Source organism: Crotalus tigris, unplaced genomic scaffold, assembly GCF_016545835.1.
Source record: "Crotalus tigris isolate CLP2741 ecotype Arizona unplaced genomic scaffold, ASM1654583v1 scf7180000023687.2574627, whole genome shotgun sequence".
NCBI classification, from domain to species: Eukaryota; Metazoa; Chordata; class Lepidosauria; order Squamata; family Viperidae; genus Crotalus; species Crotalus tigris.
The window spans coordinates 1,029,085-1,048,306 of record NW_024100118.1 but is presented as its reverse complement, the minus strand read 5'-3'; the positions used below and the strand labels follow the sequence as shown (position 1 = coordinate 1,048,306).

At 37.7% G+C, this 19,222-nt stretch overlaps 1 protein-coding gene across 1 annotated transcript in view; it reads left to right on the top strand.

The window, feature by feature from the left end:
• Positions 1 to 1,818: 1,818 nt before the first annotated feature.
• The window catches only part of MAP1B (microtubule associated protein 1B), a 66,193-nt gene continuing 48,789 nt past the window's right edge, over positions 1,819 to 19,222 (top strand). The window contains exons 1-2 of the mRNA XM_039320704.1: positions 1,819 to 2,213; positions 9,699 to 9,800. Of these exons, the coding sequence (XP_039176638.1) occupies positions 2,036 to 2,213; positions 9,699 to 9,800 (280 nt within the window). The 5' untranslated portion in view covers positions 1,819 to 2,035. The remainder of the gene's footprint in view (positions 2,214 to 9,698; positions 9,801 to 19,222) is intronic.

The following is a 19,222-nucleotide window of genomic DNA, read 5'->3' as shown; positions in this document are numbered from 1 at the left end:
ATTATCAGTTATCATTCATGTATTTGTTGAAACAAAAATCTTCATCAGGGTCCAGTCCAAGCTAGGAATAAACAAAATGGAGACTGCTTTAGAAAGAAGGTTGGAGTTTATTGAAGAGCAGAGCCAGACAGAAGATGGCTCTGGGAAAGCTAACCACGTGTAGTAGGGTTAGTGGGTTTTTATACCTTCTTGAGCTTTTGTTTGGAGTTGTTCCTGTGGCATGAACTTTGACCTGAGTCTGAGTGTGCCTTTCTGGTATTCTGATGGTGGTGGGTTAATCCTATTATGTCCCAAATGTCATATCCTGCTTCCCTAGGGCTGCGGCTGATGACTGGATTTTTGGTGTGAGGGATTGTTGATTCTAGGGATCTTTGACTTTCTAATCCAAGCTTCCTGGCTCCAATCTTTCTGACAAGACTATCACATCTGCATTTCTGCAGATCTGGTTTCTGTTTGGGACAGAGAGATTTTGGGGGGGGGGTTTCTGCCTTTAAGATCTTTTAGGGAAATATATTCTGTCTTTTTAATATTTCCCAAAATATTTCTTTCTCTGGATTCTTCCCACATATTCTTAGAGTTCATGGGATATAACGTAGTATTGTTGTTCTTGTGAGATTTGTTTTCTTTGACATGCATATTGTAAAATGTGAAAGTCACATTTGTTGCAAGTTAAGAATTACTATGCTATTGAACTTTCAGGTTACTAAAATGTAAAAACCATGTTGCTTTGCTTGCTTATTGAACTTTACAACCAGATTGCAAAAAGTATTCACTGGTATAAGCATGTACATTAAAAATATACATGAATCCAATAGCAGAGAGGGATGCTTTGTATTAGTGTTATTTGTGAGCTATTTGATTTATTGGCTTCACTTTTCTTTTTTGCTCTAGTCAGTTTTATGACTGACTGTGCAGCTACTGGCTATAGTATAAATCTGTTTGTTGCTTCTGTTGTCTGCTGTGGAAAGTTTTCTACTCATCTTGTTTTCATCCTACAGCTACAGCTGTCCATAAAAAGTGGCTTTATCAACTAGCTTGGGGGTACTGCCCTAAATGGAGTCTGTAGGATAGTTGTATGAAAGTTAATACACTTTGTTTTTCTATCATTTTTTATTTGTTTTTATTTTAATTTAAATGGTTTAAATGGTTTCTGCACATTCTTGAATATTATTATGTAGACTGCCCAAAGTCACTAAGCAGGATAGGCAGCTATACAAATGTGATTAAATAAATAAACTTATCTAATGTCATATATAGTAATTTTGAAAACCAAGGGCCAATCCATTGGCTGATCTTCTGTGGCTTGTAAAGGGAAAAACAATATCTTTGCCTTGTCTTTGGGGATTGTCACGGTCAAATATTGCTTGGATTTTTCTTGGCTATTTGTGCCCTGTGTGTATTTCAATGTCCTCCGTGTGGTTGTGCCTCTTCCGCGGGACACACCATTCCTTATTTCTGGATTAAGATGGTGAAGATGACCCGAAAGAATCAACAGGAAAAAAAAAGTTCGGATGGGCTCGGGCAGTCCAAGCAGGCCCATCCTCATTTCTTGCGGTGCTTTTCTGGGCATCGCTGGCTCACCTCATCCTTCCTCCTTCCGGAGGCAGCGATGGGAATGATTTGCTGCAAATGACATCAGCTGCCTGTTGGCAAAGCGGCGGCGGCGGCGGCAGCAGCAGCAGCAGCAGCGCGTGGCTGTGCCGGGTCTACCCCCCCTCCGCCTGTTCCTCCTCAGCCGCCGCCGCCGCCTCCTCCCTCCGCCCTCTCGCCAGGTCCCAGCCCCGCACTGTCTCGGTATAAAAACCCGCCGCCTCCTCGCCCTCCCTCACTCTCGCAGCTGCCTGGAGCGCGGTGGTGCCTCTCGACGCACTTTTTTTCCTCCTCCTTCTTCTTCCCTGCAGAGGGAGGCGCCTTTGGAATTAAACCCTTTCGTCGCCTCCCTTCTTTCTCCGCCGTCGCCTGAGAGGAGAGCTTGGAAGGCGCTGCGAAGGAGGGAGGGAGGGTGGGAGGAGGCGGCGGCGACGGGCTTGCCAGGATGGCGACGGTGGTGCTGGAACCAGAGTCGGAGCCGTCTTGTAGCCTTCCCAGCGTGGTCCCCCCTTCGCCGAGCCTGTCGCACCGCTTTCTAGACAGCAAATTTTATCTGCTGGTCGTGGTGGGCGAGCTGGTCACAGAGGAGCATCTGAGAAGAGCCATAAGCAATATAGAGCGAGGTAAGGCGGCGGCGGCGGTGTGCCGCGTTCCTCCCGCCCGCTTTCCCCTCTCCCTTCTCTCCTGCAGGGTTTTCGGGCAGAGGAATCCCATTTTTCCTTCCCTTTCCGAGCGCTGGCTGGAAAGGGAAGAAGTCGGGAGGCGCCCTACAGGTTGCACAAAAGTCCTGGCTGCCGCCGTCTCTTGCGGAGAGCGGGCGAGCGTTTCCCTGCGACGGTTCTGCCTGCGACCTTGGTACCCGCCGCCCCCTCCGTCTCCATCGGAACTTCTGTGCCTTGCCTGTTTATGGCGCAATTCTCGGGGAACCGTTGGGCTGATCTCCTAGTTCAGCCCAGTGGAGATCCGAAAAAGGAAAATCTGATGCAACCACTCCCTTCTCTCTCTCTCCCCCCCCCTTCCCCCTTTTCTCTATGTGGATGCTTGTGTTAGGAGGGGTGAGGATTCTCTCTAGAACTGCAGTGCTACTGTTGCCAGCGGTGTCTTATTTAACCCCCCCCCCCGTCCCCTTTTCTCAGAGATACAGTCACACTTCTAGGCGTGCCTTCTGCACAGAGAAAGAAAGAAAAAAAAGCTGCAGGGAGGCACTGAAGGGTGTGGAGGCATCAGTTCTCGCCTGATGAGAGGGAAGAAATGGGACCCTCGTAATTGATGGCTTTGTTTTTGTTTTTTTGTACCATAGCTGACTTCAAACAACAACAAGGTTAAGAGTTGATCGCCTCCTCATTCTGAGGAAAACCTTGTTCTCTGGGACTATTCCAATTCATCCATATTTCCAGAGAGGTAGGACAGGAAGCAGAAGCAAATGAGATCTGGGAGGGGGAATATGTCCAGGGAAATACCCTATGATTTTTACTACATACACACATTTCCTGGAGATGTATAAGGATGCCTCTGCTTCTGAAACAGCAAATATGTGTGTCAGGAGTATTTTTTGGCTTTCCACAGAAAGATCTGCAGTTGACTTTGGCATTTTGCTGCACCAGGAGGCACAAGGAAGGTGCAGTTGATCTTGAGTTTGGTCTACTTTTTCCTTCTGTGAGTCATTCCTCCCCTCCCTATTGTCATCATTCACACACATCCCACCCCCCACTCCAGCTCAGAGCAGAGGTCGTTCCAGTCTTTGCTTGCCAGCAACAGTGTCTCTCCTTTTTCTTTTTTCTTTTCCTCCCACCTCGCTATGCTGCTGCTAGAGAGTCTGCCCAGAGATACTGGCGGCGTGGTGGGCGTGGTGCAGTCCGCACTGCGGTCCCTATGGCAGCCCATAGCTGACAAAGGGCGTTTATACAGTCAAGGAGAAAAAGAGAATTATATTTAGGATCCATTTGCACACTGTCTGCCTTTGCTCCCTGAAAATTGAGAAGAAAGGGCTTCAGAGAGCTCTGGGGCTGCGAAATATGCCATTTCTGAACAGAAATACAGCAGTTTCTTTTGTTTCTAACTTTCAGCCATAAGTGATATGGAATTTTTTTCCCCCATACTTCCATGGTGGTGATTTTGGAGAGATTTTTTTCAAGAAAAATAACATGCAGAAATTATAATTACAGAATAAGGAGCAATTTATTTCTTATATCTTACTATTGCTTGGCTATAGATTATTACAGCTTCTTTCAAAAGCTGTAGTACTGTAAATTGAGGAAAGCAATTTTGCAATACAAGTCCAATAAAATGGTGTGTATTTTGAGTATCAAAGCTGGCTATATTCATAAATTTTAGGTAAATTCTCTCTCTGACTCTTATTCTTTCCTTAGGAAAAAAAAGCAAAGGATTTCAGCCATTGTCAGAAACCCTTGGCTATATGTAGGTGTGGTTCATAATTACTTTGGGATTTTATTTTTTATTTTTTTTTTTTTTGCATTCTAGTGAATTTGCACTATACATTTATAGCTCTTTTCTGTAATCATACCAAAAGTTGCTGGAAATAATCTTTGGTCATGTTCTTTCTAGCTACACCTAAAAGTTTTAGATTAAGTCTGAATTTGCTGCATTTTAATTAATAATTTAATAATATTAAGGCATTTGATGCCAGTTTTTGCTTCAAGAAAAAGAAATAAAATTCCTCATTTTGATTTTTGCTTGTTTTGTTTTTTCTTATTGCATAGTTCAATTGTAACATTCTTGATACTGCATTCTGAACACAAAATGATGACACTTATAAACATCCAGGGGATTTGCCCATGTCAGTGGTTTAAACCTTGATTAGAAAAGTATAGAGATTTCTTTGTTAAAATATACAGCAGCTTGATTAAAGGTCTAGTTGAACAAGGCTTTTGAATCAAGGCCTCTGTGGTTTCATGATTCTGCACTCGCAGTTTTGGCCCTTGGACACCACCCTGGAAGAGGCTCAATTAATATGAATCACTGCAGAGAAATCTGAGAAGCTCATCATCTATGGATGACGTAGTAAAAGATTATCTTGAATGAACTGAAAAAATGTTTTTTTAAAATATTTTTTAAATGAGATTTAGAGGTGATAGCTATTTAATATTTTTAGGAAATCAACTACAGTATTTATTTCCATATATCGATTATTTTTTCCATTATTTTAAAACCTATGGAAAATCTTAACCATTCCCAGTCTTGCCAGATTGCTGATAAAGACCTGAGTTGACAGAAATGATTGACAGAAGTAATTTTTTTTTCAGAAGGAAATAAAAACAATTCTTTTCAATAAATGTTGATTAATCACAATACTTTTTAGTGTAAAATTCTGTGTGATGATTGTGTCTGAAATGCTGACTCACAGAGCTCTGTTGTGTAGACTGATTTAACAGTGGACATTTAATAGGCTTCCATTTTTAATTTTATACAATGCTTGCTTTTTGAGAACTTATGATGTATACTTGTTTTTTTAAAAAAAATTCTTGCAAAAGCTAGTATTCTAAAAATAACTGAATTTAATTACCAAATGCTCAATAACATCTTCCTAACTTGGTGCCCCTCAAACACAGTAGCTAAGGATTATAAGATCTGATTCAAAGCAATCTTTCTGAAATGTCCAAGCTAAATCATTCATTTATCATAATGAATGTACATATAATATACAAACTGAAAATATTTGAGTTCTGTCATATTCGTATGAATGATCCTCAATACATTATTCATATGTTTCTCATTCTGAAACATTTTTGTTAACTAGATCCCATAAAATATGAAAACTTACACCCTCTTGGTATACCTGGAGATGATATAAAATGTATTAAGAAATAAAAATAAGATACAAAACAGATAACAAACCTGAATATTTTAAAATAATAACTGTAGTAGGTCAGAAGAATTTTCTTATAGAAAAATTATTAAGCAGATGTTCTCCAAATCATTTTCAAACTCTCTATACAATTTAGATCAGCCTGTTTTTATACTAGAGTATTGGAAGTCAATCTATTCAAAACAGGAGAAAAAGGTTTAAAGATATGGTACATGCATTGATGGTAAAAATTTTTCCAGACAGACTCATATGACCTAGAGATTCATGCTGTAGGTGAGATTGGAATTTAGATAAGAACTATCATCTTGAGTAAAAAAAGCCATTAGTTATCCATTAGTGGATGGGAAGATGCTCCAACAAAAAGCATTGCATGTCACAATAGACCATAAATTTTGACATTATATAGAGCAACATCCTACATTCCTAATCAAGGCAGAAGTTGCTTTCTGTCCAGTCAGACCTTTTGTGGAAATTTGGCAGAGATTTACTAATGATGTCATAGTTGAAATGGAGAAAAGTGAAGTAGGAATCACTCTTCTTTGATTTTTTTTTTTTGCCATTATTGAATTTCAAAGAGTTCCATTAAAAGCAAAATAAAAGCAAACACTGATTGATTTAACACAATAATACGGATTTCCTTTTAGGAATTTTCAAAAAGGCATATAGATCCTGAAAAGTGGTGGTTGTTTTGTCACCTCATTAAAACTCCTCTTGCTGGGGTCTTCTGAGGGAGGCTCCCCAAATCCTTTCCAAAATTAACATCAAAATGTATTTTAAATGCAACATAAGGGAAAAAGTTGGAGAGCAATCATATACATTGTAATTTAATTTATTTAGACAATTTCAATCCAATGAGGTGAAATGCAATTTTTATCCTATCTTATCCACATTGGGAAGGCAGTCCCCAGATCCCACCACAGTCCACTCAAAGGCCAAATACAGTCCCACCAGAAAAATATTGTACAGCCCTATGCTTCTGGTATTACTGCACTGTTGTGGTTAATTGTGGCTGCTTCCCGTTTAATTAGCTGACACCTGGCGTTCTGGTGGAGAGGTATAAATGTTACATGCATACAGGTTTATAGAAGAATTCACATTGTCTTATTGACCGAACCAATCAAACAGATGGAGAGGGAAGAAGTAGTTGACCTTTAAAACTGATGCAATAATTTTATAATTATTAAGACTTGCTTCCAAACATTTAAAATGCATTTATTCTGTTTGTAAGCTTCTTTTTTTAAAAAAACAAACATAATTTTAAAGATTAGCTATGATGATTGTATGCATTTAATACTTTGAATCTGTGTCATGTAAATAAATAATAGTCTTTTAATTTATAATACCTTGCTATAAGTGTTTCAGTGTAACACATTGAATTAAGTTTACTGCTATTTAAGTAAACTCAATTTTTTTAAGACTTTAAAAGGAAGCATCAATATATCATCTTGGCTGGATTCCCATATTTAGTTTCTCTTATGTCAGGGCTTGCTAGATGTATTAGTATATAGAAAATCTGCTCAGTAATATTGTGTGCTGGATGCAGCTGAAGTTGACACAGGCTAAAGGGAGAGTAGAATAACTGTACCTTTGGGCTGAATGAAACAGGTAACAAAGTTTATGGTGTCATGTAAATGGCTATTTAATTTATTATATTATGGTTAAAGGCAGATATGGGGAAAGAGCCTATGGCCTTTTCTGCCTTATGCACCTAAATAACATGGCTGGCCTTGGGTATTATGCATCTTAACCATACGCAGAAAGCAAAATAATATCTATATCCCATCACTCTCTTAATCCAGCCTACATCAAAAGGTAGTTGTTGTGGGGGGGGGGGAATTGAGGAGAAAAATCTATGTATGTAGATCTGAGATCCTGGGAGAAGAAAGCGAGTTGGTGGAATGCAAGCATTTATACATTCCCAAATTAGACATCATGGCTAGATAGATCAGAAGTTGATGGTTTGTTAAAGGCTGTCATAAAGTTAACACTCATTGTATAGATGCAATAGAGAAAAATGAGGTAATTCAAGACAAATGTGAGGTTAAATGAGAAAAGAGCACTACAGGTAGTCCTCGATTTACAACAGTTCGTTTAGTGAGCAATCAAAGTTGCAACGGCACTGAAAAAAGTAACTTAGGACCATTCTTCACACTTATGACCATCACAGCATCCCCATGGTTACTTTCGGATGCTTGGTTCCTATATATGACGGTTGCAGTATCCCGCAGTCATGTGATCCCCTTTGGTGACCTTCTGAGAATCAAGGTCAATGGAAAATCCAGATTCACTTAACAACCGTGTTACTAACTTAACAACTGCAATGATTCACTTCAACAAATGTGGCAAGAAAAGTTGTAAAATGGGGCAAAACTCACTTAGCAACATAAATTTTGGGCTCACTTGTGGTCGTAATTCGAGGACCATCTGTATTCCCTAATAGGACAGTTGTTCAGGCCAGACAAAAGGGTTTTATAGAGCTGGCTCTTTCTATTGGTACAAGTAGATGGGATCCTTTAAGAAAGCGGTTCCCAGCCTTTCTGTCTCCGGAGAGCAGCAGTGGCAGCGGCAGGAGGCAGGAGGGAGGGATTTTGCATGCGCAAATGGAGCTCTGCACACTTGCCCGCTGTTTGCGTGGCTCTGGTTCCCAACGGGCCACATACCAGTAGTGGTCTGCAGGGTTTGGGCACCCCTGCTTTATGGAAATGGTGAGAGATGAAAAGGGTTAGTGTCAGACAGGCATCCTTTAAATAGAGATTAATAGTTATTGGTGGAAGGCCCTGAGTGATAGTAGTTTTGAAGTATGGAAGGCTAGCTGTCAGAACCTTGTGTGCTTCTTGTCTTTATGTGTTATAAAACAAGAAACTTGGGCATTTAGTTTGGAACTGTGCCTACTTAGTACAAAAAGGGTGAAGTTAACCAGGTAGGAGCATTTTGTGGAGAAGGTGGCAGGTAGCATTCTGATCGGTGGTGCTCTGCAACAGGCTATGTCTCCCAGGTAGCTGTTGGGTAATTGGGCAGGATCACAACATGTTTTGGAAATTACAAGTAAACACATATGCACAAAAAATGTTGGCATATACTGTATGTATAAGCTGTGTACCTAAATCTGAGCAGCACACTGATGAGGGCCTATTCTGGCATACAGTTCTGGTCACTACTAGCAAAGTGCTTGTCCTGAGCTTTTAATTCTGTTACTTTTGTGATGTGGTTGAGTGCTTCTGTAGGAAGAAGGAATCCTAGTTTACAAATACGTACATGAATTCATAAATATTTAAAGCATAATAATTTGGAGAAAGTGTTTTTACAAGTAGCACAAAATAATTAGTTCAATATTTTTATGGCATGTTGCAAATTGGTTAGCTACATCAGTCTTTTGTAAATATCACATTACCATCCTATAATCTTGCTCCCTAATAAAACAAGTAAAAAACGCTAAATAAAGTCATTAAAGATATATTAGAGACTCTGGGAGATAAAGGACTGACCCTGGTAAGGGGAATAAGAAAACTGATTTTAAAAACATTTAAAGTAGAGAATTGACAGGTATATTTAAAGAAATAAAATCTAAATATATCCGTGTATCTATATGGACTAGGATTGGGGATCTTACATTCAAACTTATATTTAAGCCATTGAATTGGTTTACTGTATTTATTTATTAAAAAGACTCATATAGTTGCCCATTTTATGCACTATAAGGCCTAGGTGGCTTACAAACAACAAAAAGAGTACAAAGCATACAAACCATCACAAAAACTCTAGGTCAGGGTTCCCCAACCCCTGGTTCCTGGGCCATGGCATGCCAGCAACCGATCCACACAAGCAAGCAAAGCCCCATCTGCGAGATGCAGGCAGCATACAAAACTACACACTCTGGTCTGTGGAAAAAACCTCTCTCCACAGAAGCGGTCCATGGTGCCCAAAAGATTGGGGATCTCTGCTTTAGGTGCACCCACCAAAGTACAGAGAGAGGGGGGGTCTATGACAATTTGTCATAGCCAACTTGCCAGAATCAACTCACTGCAGGACAAGAGTTACACTAATATTAAAGAAATAGTGGAATAGAATCATTGAAGAAAGGAAGCAAAAGGAGGCACAGAACGAAATGTGAATGGCAAAAATTAAAACTTTTTTTAAAATTTATTTTAAATAATTAAATAGAATTGTTAAAGAAAGTGCTAAAATTTCTACCTTGAGGTAAAGGCAAAAAGAAAGCTAAGAATGGTAATTAATATTTCTGTACTTATCCTTAACTATGTGTTTATTTTGTTTTAACATCTAGGTATCCGATCATGGGACACAAACCTCATTGAATGCAACTTGGATCAAGAACTTAAACTTTTTGTGTCTCGTCATTCAGCTCGATTCTCTCCTGATGTGAGAGGTGAGGTTTTTTTTTTCTGTTATTGTTGTGTTTGATGGAGATTAACTTAAAACACCTGTTGCACAATAGGTCTTAATCTCTATTAAGACAATAAGGTTGTAATCCTATATTCACATTCTGTAGAGCAAGTCAACTGAGATTTTATTTTGGATTCATATATCTAAGGCCACAGTGTAAAATTGGTTGTCTCTCTTTTAAAGAAAGCTTTATAGAGGACAACAGACAAAGCCAATATGCAAGCTTGATGTGATAGCCAGTGGCTATAATTCCAGACTTACTTACTGGAAAGTAAATGTTGATGAGATCAGTGAAAATCAATTCATAGGGAGTTTACTTAGTTGAGGTATAAGCATAGAAATAATCATGTGGTATATTGTTTTGAGCAAAAAGGATTCTTAGTATAACTCAATTATACATTACTGTTTTCCAATAAAAGAATAATCTGATGTGAGTTGCTGCTATTTGACAAAGGTGCTTTTTCAAACCTGGAAGATTGAGAATGTCCATAGACATTTTGACAATGCAGTTTTCTGTATTAATAAAAGCTGAAGTAACAGGGCTGTTTTGATACAATTTCACTGTAGATTAATGTTTTCTTAGTATTACTACAAATTAATATTTATGTGGGATCGGAATAAGTTCTAATTCCTTTTAAATTACAAAAGCTGTTGAATCTTGGCTTTAAAAGAATCTCATGTATTGATGGGAATGAAGATTATTATGATTATGCTACTTTCCTATCCCCAGTCTTTATTTTAAGTAATGTTTGTATGTCTGCTACATATTTGCCCAGATTAGATGCTCAAGTTCAATAAAATGCTTCCAACTCTTTTCACAAATATAACATGTCCAAAGTTTAATGTGCATATTATCTATTATAAAATTCTATCAAAACATATAGGAATTATACTTTCTTTTAGGAGGGATTAAGATAGGATTTTACCTGAATAAAGTTTTCTTAGTGTAATCCAGCAGAATGAGTAATGGGTCTTCCTCTTTTAGATCTGAGTGAGCAAACTTTAAGTAGTTGGAAGTCTCACTTAAAATTGAGTTTGGTGAAGACGGCAGTCAAGGGAAGGTAATATAAAATGAGTAAGATTAGGATTATCTCCTTTTCATGAGTTTAAGAAAGACTTTGCTAATCCATGGGAATTTATAGGTTTTCACTATAATTTCCATGGTTTTTTATGCCTGTGTGTTCACAAAATCAGGCAGAGCTTTAGGTTTTCATTTTGACCCTGAATCCCGTTTATTGATAAGAATATTTCAGTTTTCATTGTAAATAAAAATAAAAATAAATCTTTGGAATAACCTTCTCTCCCATTTATTAAAATCTTGGGAAAAGAGGGACTTTGCACAAGATATAGATGTTCAGTTATACTGTATATTAAATAATTGTTTACTAAATAACATACTCGCTTTAATTAAAATCTTAAATCTACTGTTCAAATCATTGTAAAAAGGTAAACTAATGCAAGTCTCTACTTCTGTTCAAATGCATAAAGTAAAATTAAGCACACAATAATTTTGAATAATAAAATTTAAAGTAAGAAATATGGAGGGGAGGATATTTAGACAGTAGTTGGATGATCTGATAATCAACTAGATTATTCCAAGATTGGATGTTAAAACTACTTAATCCTGTGCTAGTTAAACAAAAAGTTATAGGAAGCAGTAATTTAAACACGTATTGGCTTCCCTTTGCTATCATTAACCAAAGCCCACCCAGTGGTTAGGTGAGGACCACCCCAATCCAAACCCTTCCCAGCTTGGCCCCTCCCAGCCCCAAGCCTCAGTAAGGTGAGAGACTGCCTCCAGGTCTGCCCTTTTGGGCCATCCTGCACCCTGCCTTGTGGGATATCAAGTAGCCCTAAAACTGAATGGGTCTTGGGCTGTTTACCATGCTGGGGCTGTAAGAAGACATGAGTTGCAGCACAGCCCAAAACCACAGCTACTCCAGCCAGCCTGGCCCAGCAGCACAGCACATAGAAGCTTCTTGGAGCACGAGGTCTTGGGGGTTGCAAGAAATGCCTGGGCCACAAAGCCCAGCCCAGCCCATTTCAGCAATGTGGGGAAGGGAGCTTCTTGGTATTCTACAGCTCAGGCCACAGGAAACCCCTGAGCTGCGTTGCAGCATTAAGCCCAGCCCCAGCTGATCTCAATAGTGCAACGCAAAGGGTTTTCTTCGTGCACTGCAGCTCTGGGGCTGCAAGATGTTTGTAGAATGCAGCACAGCGTGAAACCTATCAAAGCTGAAGCCCAACCCCAGCCTGATCAAGTAGTGTGGTGCAAATGGGCTTCTTGATGCACTGCAGTTCTGAAGCCAGCAGAAGATCTTGAGTTGCAGAATGAAACTCAGCTCCAACCCAGCCCAGCATCATGGCACAAAGCCACAACTGCCCCAGCCCAGTACCAATTGCAATTTGCCTCACCACTCTGTACTCTGAGGCCCCTGCATCCCTGCATTCTACCACCCCAGCTGACTTTTGCTCCCTGGTGTTGACAATGCATGTCCTCCCTGATTCATCACAAGGCAGCTGCTGGCCACATGAGACCATCTTCCCTGGGTCTTGCAAGGAAACTGCCACACACATCCTGGAGAAGAAAGACTTGTGTGATCAGCAGCTACCACATGAAGGTCCAGGTTGGAAGTGAGAGCAAGAAGATGGTGAAGATCAGCAAGGATGGCAGAGATCATGCAGTGCAAGGGAACAAAAGTACACAGATGGGGGGAAATGGGCAGGTGGGGGAAGTTGAAGTGGTCATAAGTGCGGGCAGGCTGCCAAGCACTTGAACCTTGGTCACATGACCACAGGGACTACAGCTTCCTACAGTTGCTGAATGAATGTTCATAAATCAAGAACTACAGGTGGTTATTATGGACTTAACTGTACATCTTTGTTTTTGGGTCAACTAGTCAAATAACTCCTTCCCAAGTGTTTAGTTTAGATGGTTCTTTCCCCTATAAGCTTCGGTTCTACCATCAGTATCCTGAATAGTTGTTCTATGTTTAATTTTCCTTCATGTGCTCAATAAATTTCATTAACCTTCTCTGGTTTATGGCACTAGGTTTGATACACTTAAAAAGCATTTATACTAATGACTTAATTTGTACCTGCCTGAATTTTAAGATTTTCCTTAAACATCTATTCTGAATAGACATTTAATCTTGGGGTTGGAAGATCATTGTTTATTCAAAGCTTTAAAACATTTCATATATTTTGTTTTTAAGTATTTTCTGTGTTCACTATAAACTTTATAGAAGAAGCGTACTACTATAAAGTCTATGGCAACCACAGATTAGAAGTCTGGTAGCACCCTTTCAAACTAGCAAATTATTAATCCTTCTTCTAAGTGTTAATCCTTCTTACAAACTTTATAGGGAATTTCTTTACAGAAAAGTATACAAATGTTACAAAACAATATTTTAAAGTGAAAGTGTTTTTCATGTTACAATATAGGTTGTGTAAACATATAAATACACACTCAGAAAGGAGAGACAGAGAAGTCTCAAATCAAGTGACAAGTTTCACCTCTATCCATTTTGAAAAAGTCCAGTACTCAATTCCATGACAGTTTTATAAACTTTGAAAGTTGCTCAATTTGGAAAAGAAATGCAACTCTGTAATACTTTGGGGAGAATAGATTAAAGTTTACAAGTTTTGGAAGCCTTCTATTAATCCCAGAATCTTACAAGGACGCTGGATGTCTGTCCTGTTAACGTAGCTGAAATTTCAATGTTAATTTTTATACTTCTTATTCTTAGCAAGAAAGAAAATGGAGACAAAGAGGCAGAAGGTTAGTTTAATTTGGCTGACTCATGCAAATGGATCGATGCTAAGTTTCCCCATGGAGGAGTTGCTATTAGCAACTGTGCCACAGCATCACTCCCTTGATGCACAGTAACAATGAGGCTCAGAATGTAGCTATCTTAAAAGCCTGCAGAATTGTGTTTACTTCTATAAGAAGAAAAATCCAGACACAGTTACTCCAACCAGTAGAATTGCTTTTAATGTCAACCATTATCTTCTGAATTGTGTGTGGGGGGTTCTCAGTTCTTAATTCTGAACGTTAAATTTAAATTCTCAAATAGAAATACTTGCTTACTGAAAATTATGATAAAAAATATTTTTAAACAAATTATGAATGGTGCACTGTTATAAATATGCTTCATTTTCATTATCGAATGCTGTTTTCCCCAGTTATCTCCAAAATTCTGTACTTCAGCTACCAAATATTCCACCAAGTGTGAATCTACTTTTATGTTTAATGATGTAAAAATTCTAATCAATAAATGATTCATGAATGGACATATTTTTAATCTAATTATATTTGAAAGTTTACCATAGTAGTTAATATTAAAAAGCATTCTTTAATCAGGATCGGCATCCTTCATTTTTGGTGCTTTTTATGCAGCCATAGTGAGAGGAAGATAAACATGAAGAGCAGGAAAGGGAAAGGCCATTCTGTTAAACTTCCTTTTGCAATGCTACATCCTTAGTATTATTGTATTGTATAAAGTTGATTAAATACTGAATTACAAGATGTTACTGAAGTATCTTATATGGTATGAACTGTCTTCATTGGCTGTACCTCAACACCTGGAGAAAAAGTTAGTTGGTATCTGCATTAATTTTATTTTGGGGGGAAATCCATTTGTACATTCTGGCATTGGAGACTTCTACAACTTTTCTTTAATATTTTATAACAGAAGAATAAAAAATAATCTCCAGGACAATAATAGAAATCATTCCCCCCTTTTTAATCTTTTTGATTTTGTTTTGGTTTTTTTTGACAGGGTGCCTTTCAAGTCTCTGTTGACTCAAGCAGTTTTCCATTGTCTCCTTCCCAGGGCTGAGAAAAAGTGATTGGCTCAAGGTCAACCAACTTTGTGACAAATCAGGACTAGAATTCACGATCTCTAGAGCAGTGGTTCTCAACCTGTGGGTCGGGACCCCCTTTGGGGTTGAACGACCATTTCATGGGGGTCGCCAAACCACGCTATCTGCCATTTTTTTCCCTTTTCCCTAGCTGTCCTACTCCCTCTTATTTGTGGCCACACCCACTTGGGGGTCACCACAACATGGGGAACTGTATTATGGGGTCACGGCATTAGAAAGTTTGAGAACCACTGCTCTAGAGTTTCTAGCCTTATGCATTAGTCACCACAGCAAACTTTGCTTTGTCTTTTGCTAATTTTCTGATAGGTAGAAGGATTATGTATCTGATACTTTGAACAGGGTAACCACATTTCAAGTTGTGGTAGGAGAATATAGTGCTATAAATGATAATTTTGTTCTATTGAAAAACAAAGGTGAAAGGAGATTCTAGTTCACTTTCAAATGGCCTGTACAGAATAATATAAGGATAGAGGGAGAAAGTTAAGCTTGGACATCTTACTTGCTTGAAACTGGAAGGGAATAATATATGTGTAATATCCAAATACTTTAAAAAGAGAGTGAGAGAAAGCAGTGCAGTAAATACATTATTTTAAATCATCCCAAATGGAAGAATCTTGCCTAATTTGTTACAATGTTCTCTATTGCTTTTGTTTGTAGAGTAAGGAAGTTTCTAATAATTTTCTATATTTTCTTGCGGAATTTAAAAGATAACAAAGTTTTGAAAGTAGACTTGTTTTATTTACATTTTTGAAGTCTTCCTGTTAAATGCATTTTTAAAAAATTACCTGTCTGAAAGATATAGCAAGAGCTTACAATAAAAGCTCTTTAGGTACATTTCCTTCAGACACATTTGCACCAAGGCAAGATTTAGCAATGTGTTAATTTAATATTACTCATCATAATTTATCCACATCTATTGAAATATTAAGATTGTCATTATCAGTTGGAAACTGCAGACATTACATTAAATTTTAAAAGATTTAAATAATCCCTAATCAGTAATGAGGATTCCACAAATAAAGAATATACAAGTTCAAAATATTGTCTTCCCTGCCTATTAAAAATATAGAAGATTGGCAAGGGATTTTTTTTCCTTTGAGAATCAAAGCAGTCATCGATAACAAAACACCAAAATTTAAGCTTGGGTATTCATATATAATGCATAATTATGAATTGTCTCTTTGGGGCTATATCACAGTATAGATTTTGGTTGTTCTATTTGTATTCATAGAAAGACCTGCTGGGAAGGTTACTTTGCCTGTACCAATTCCCCCTCCCATTAAACCTGTAATTACATCAAGAATTATAATTTGCTTTTGCCTTCTGCGGGATAATGTCATTGCATGTCAAGTTGGGGATTATAAAGCAGAAGAACACCCTGCTGATGCTGTCATTTTATGTTAAACAGGAGAACCTGATTTCCTTCACCTCATAATGATTCAGAGGGGTATGCCATTTACTGAAATTAATGGAAATTTCACCAATTATAAGCAATAGAAAAGAGAAAATATTTCTAAAAAATAATTAGAAGTACCAACGTTTTATCTGTTACACTCTACAATTCAAAGCACAGGCAACTCATGCTTCTAAATCAGTCACCAAATTTAGCTCTCTTCTGAATGAGTAGAATCTGAATAAAGCCTGAAATATCATACACTAACCAGGGAAATAAATAAAAATAAAAATTGTTTATTTCCATATATGAGCTCAAATTTAAAATAGTAACAAACTGCTGCTTGTTCTCTCCAAGGACAAGCTTCTATTTTGCAAATGTATTGCTTCTTCCATCTCAGGTAAAAGTCACAAGCTGTTTTCCACTATTACCAACATATTTTTCAATAGGACTAAAAATTCTTTAATCTCAGGAGATCAAATAAAAGCACGTTATTTTCCTCTCTCCAGCATATGTGCACCAGAGGCCTTTCTCTTAATGAATTCATTTTGTTGAATTGTTCAAAAGCTGTTCCGCCTTAAAACAATTAGTCTCAATTTAGCTATTTTTGACAGGAAGCATTCTGCAGGTGCTACTGCTCAGTGCTGGGTGGGACTTAGTGTATTGCTTATTATTCTACTTCATTGGGTAGAATATTCATGGCTTGACTTCCTGAATCTTAAATATTGAGTTCATTGCCTACACCTGACATCTCACACAATTATATCTTTCTTTTCTCTTAAGTTTTATTTCTTAATTGACAGCTAAAATTAGGCAAAGTAAAGAATGAAAATGAATCACATTTCTTTTTCTACCTTGCATTTTAATTGGCAGTAGTAAAGTGAAGTGAGGAAAAAAGTCTTCACTTTGGTTTGTGTACTTATACATACATACCTAGCATTCTATTGCCTTTTGAAATAAGCAAGGCTATGCAGCACATGGAAAAGGAGTAAAAAAAAATAGTAACCCAAAGAAATAGATAAAAGGAGGGAGTGCAAATTTAGCTAAAACTATTTTGCCAGTCACCATTCATTACACCTCTCCATACCTAGGCACACATACAGTACCATATCCTTTTCAAGGATCTCATCAACTTCATTCAACTATAGTTTTCTCATAGTTCTCCTTCAACAATGAACTTTTCTTTCCTATATTTTTTTCTATTTCAATCTATATTCCTTCTTCCTGTATAATCAAGCCACCTCAATGTATTTTTTGTACTGATCAATTACTTTACATCCACATTTGTTAAACACACATTAATTTTTGACCCAATACAGTTTTATGGGAATCTTCAAACAAAATCTAGAGAGTCATCATCCCAAATACATTACAACCTATATCAAACAGCAGATTGGACTGCATGCTGTCTGAAGTCTGTTCCAGTTTCATGATTCTGTGATAACTCCAGCTATTCACTTTATTCATATACTTATGCAGTAACTTTCTCATGTAGTCATGTACTGCCCAGCATAAAGTTTCAAGGCATTTTCCAAATTTTGGGTCATTGTCATCTTTGTTTTCTTTCAATTAGAATTCCATCAAATATGTTTCTAGGCATGCTTAACAAACTAATCAAATAGCCTGTAGTTTTTGTTTCATTCTTGCTGCTTTTGCTTTTACATAACAACAGTTTTATTTTTTCTTTTATTTTTTTCTCTTCCTTTTCTCCATGTCTGTCTTTAACCACGATCCATTCCAGACTATTAAAAAAAATCATGGTTTTCGATATGTATTAATTCCTTTGCCATGTGTAAGCATAATAGACATATGTTTAAATCAGGATATTGGAAACAACCGGACCATTTCCTAAGCAGACGCTCACCAAAGAGTCATCAGTCTGTCATTGCTGGCTCATGCTACTTTGTTATGATCTGTAATCCAGAGACGACTTTGCAAGCAAACCTACTATTGTTCATATCTCATCAATTAGAAAATAGATTTTGACCACATTCTACCAAATAGGAGTGCACTGATATCCTCTTGGGATGCTTGTACATGAAAACAAATTGTTTTTCAGTTTTTAATTTCCTTTCTAATAATATTTTGTCACTCAGAATATGAATATACTACAGCAGTTAAATACATAATTATTGTGAACTGGTTGGGTCTTTCTGCTGCTATGATTTTATTATATGAGAAGAACACTGTTGATTTTGGTTTACTCCTGGCCGTGCTCATTGGGATTCTGTCTGGAAGCCCATAAGCAGGGCTTGAAGTCCTTTTGGTGGCATTTCAGAGGCATATTATTTTTATTTGATTGTATTTCTTTAATTCAATCATCTTATTTAATCATCTTTCTTTAATGTGGTATAGTCCAGATGTATCAGGATTTCTTCTCTTGGCAGTTATGGTTCAATGCATCTGTGGGTTTTTAGATGGAAGAAACTGACTTTATCCCTAATAAAGCTATTCACGTCTGTAGACAAAGCTGCAGTTCTTCTGTTCCAGGATTATTAAAGAATGGATTACCGTGAGTTCTGCTGTTAATGGCAGGAGGAGAATAGCACTTGTTCACTTTTTTCCTCACCATTTGTCCTTGTATTCAATTGCACCTTCGAATACAGAGTAATCAGTTTATGTCTGATTAAAAACTCAAATCAGACCTTTATCAAAGAGAAAGCTTTCACAGGTTGAAAATTTGGCTTCCTTTTCTATATTTTCTGCAGCCTTATATTTTTGATATGGAGCTTTTTAATTGTATATCTTGCTTCAAATCCTGCCCCTCTATAGGATTAATATTATCATTCTGTCCTCATTTCCTTTGACATGTCTGAATTGCTTTTGATTTTTAACCAGTATATGGCATTGGGGAAAACCTTTACAAATATTCACTAATGAAAGAAGAGTTATATAATGCATACACCATGCAGGCATACATGCACCAATCCATCTATCTGTATATATAGGTACATACACATAGCAGTTAACATTCCTATACATCATAAGTTTGAATTAATGGAAATTTAAGAGACCTTGCCCAGGTATTGTATTCTATATGCCAGTGGTGGTGAATCTATGGCACGGGTGCCAGAGGTGACACTCGGAGCCCTCTCTGTGGGCACATGTGCCGTTGTCCCAACTTTGCC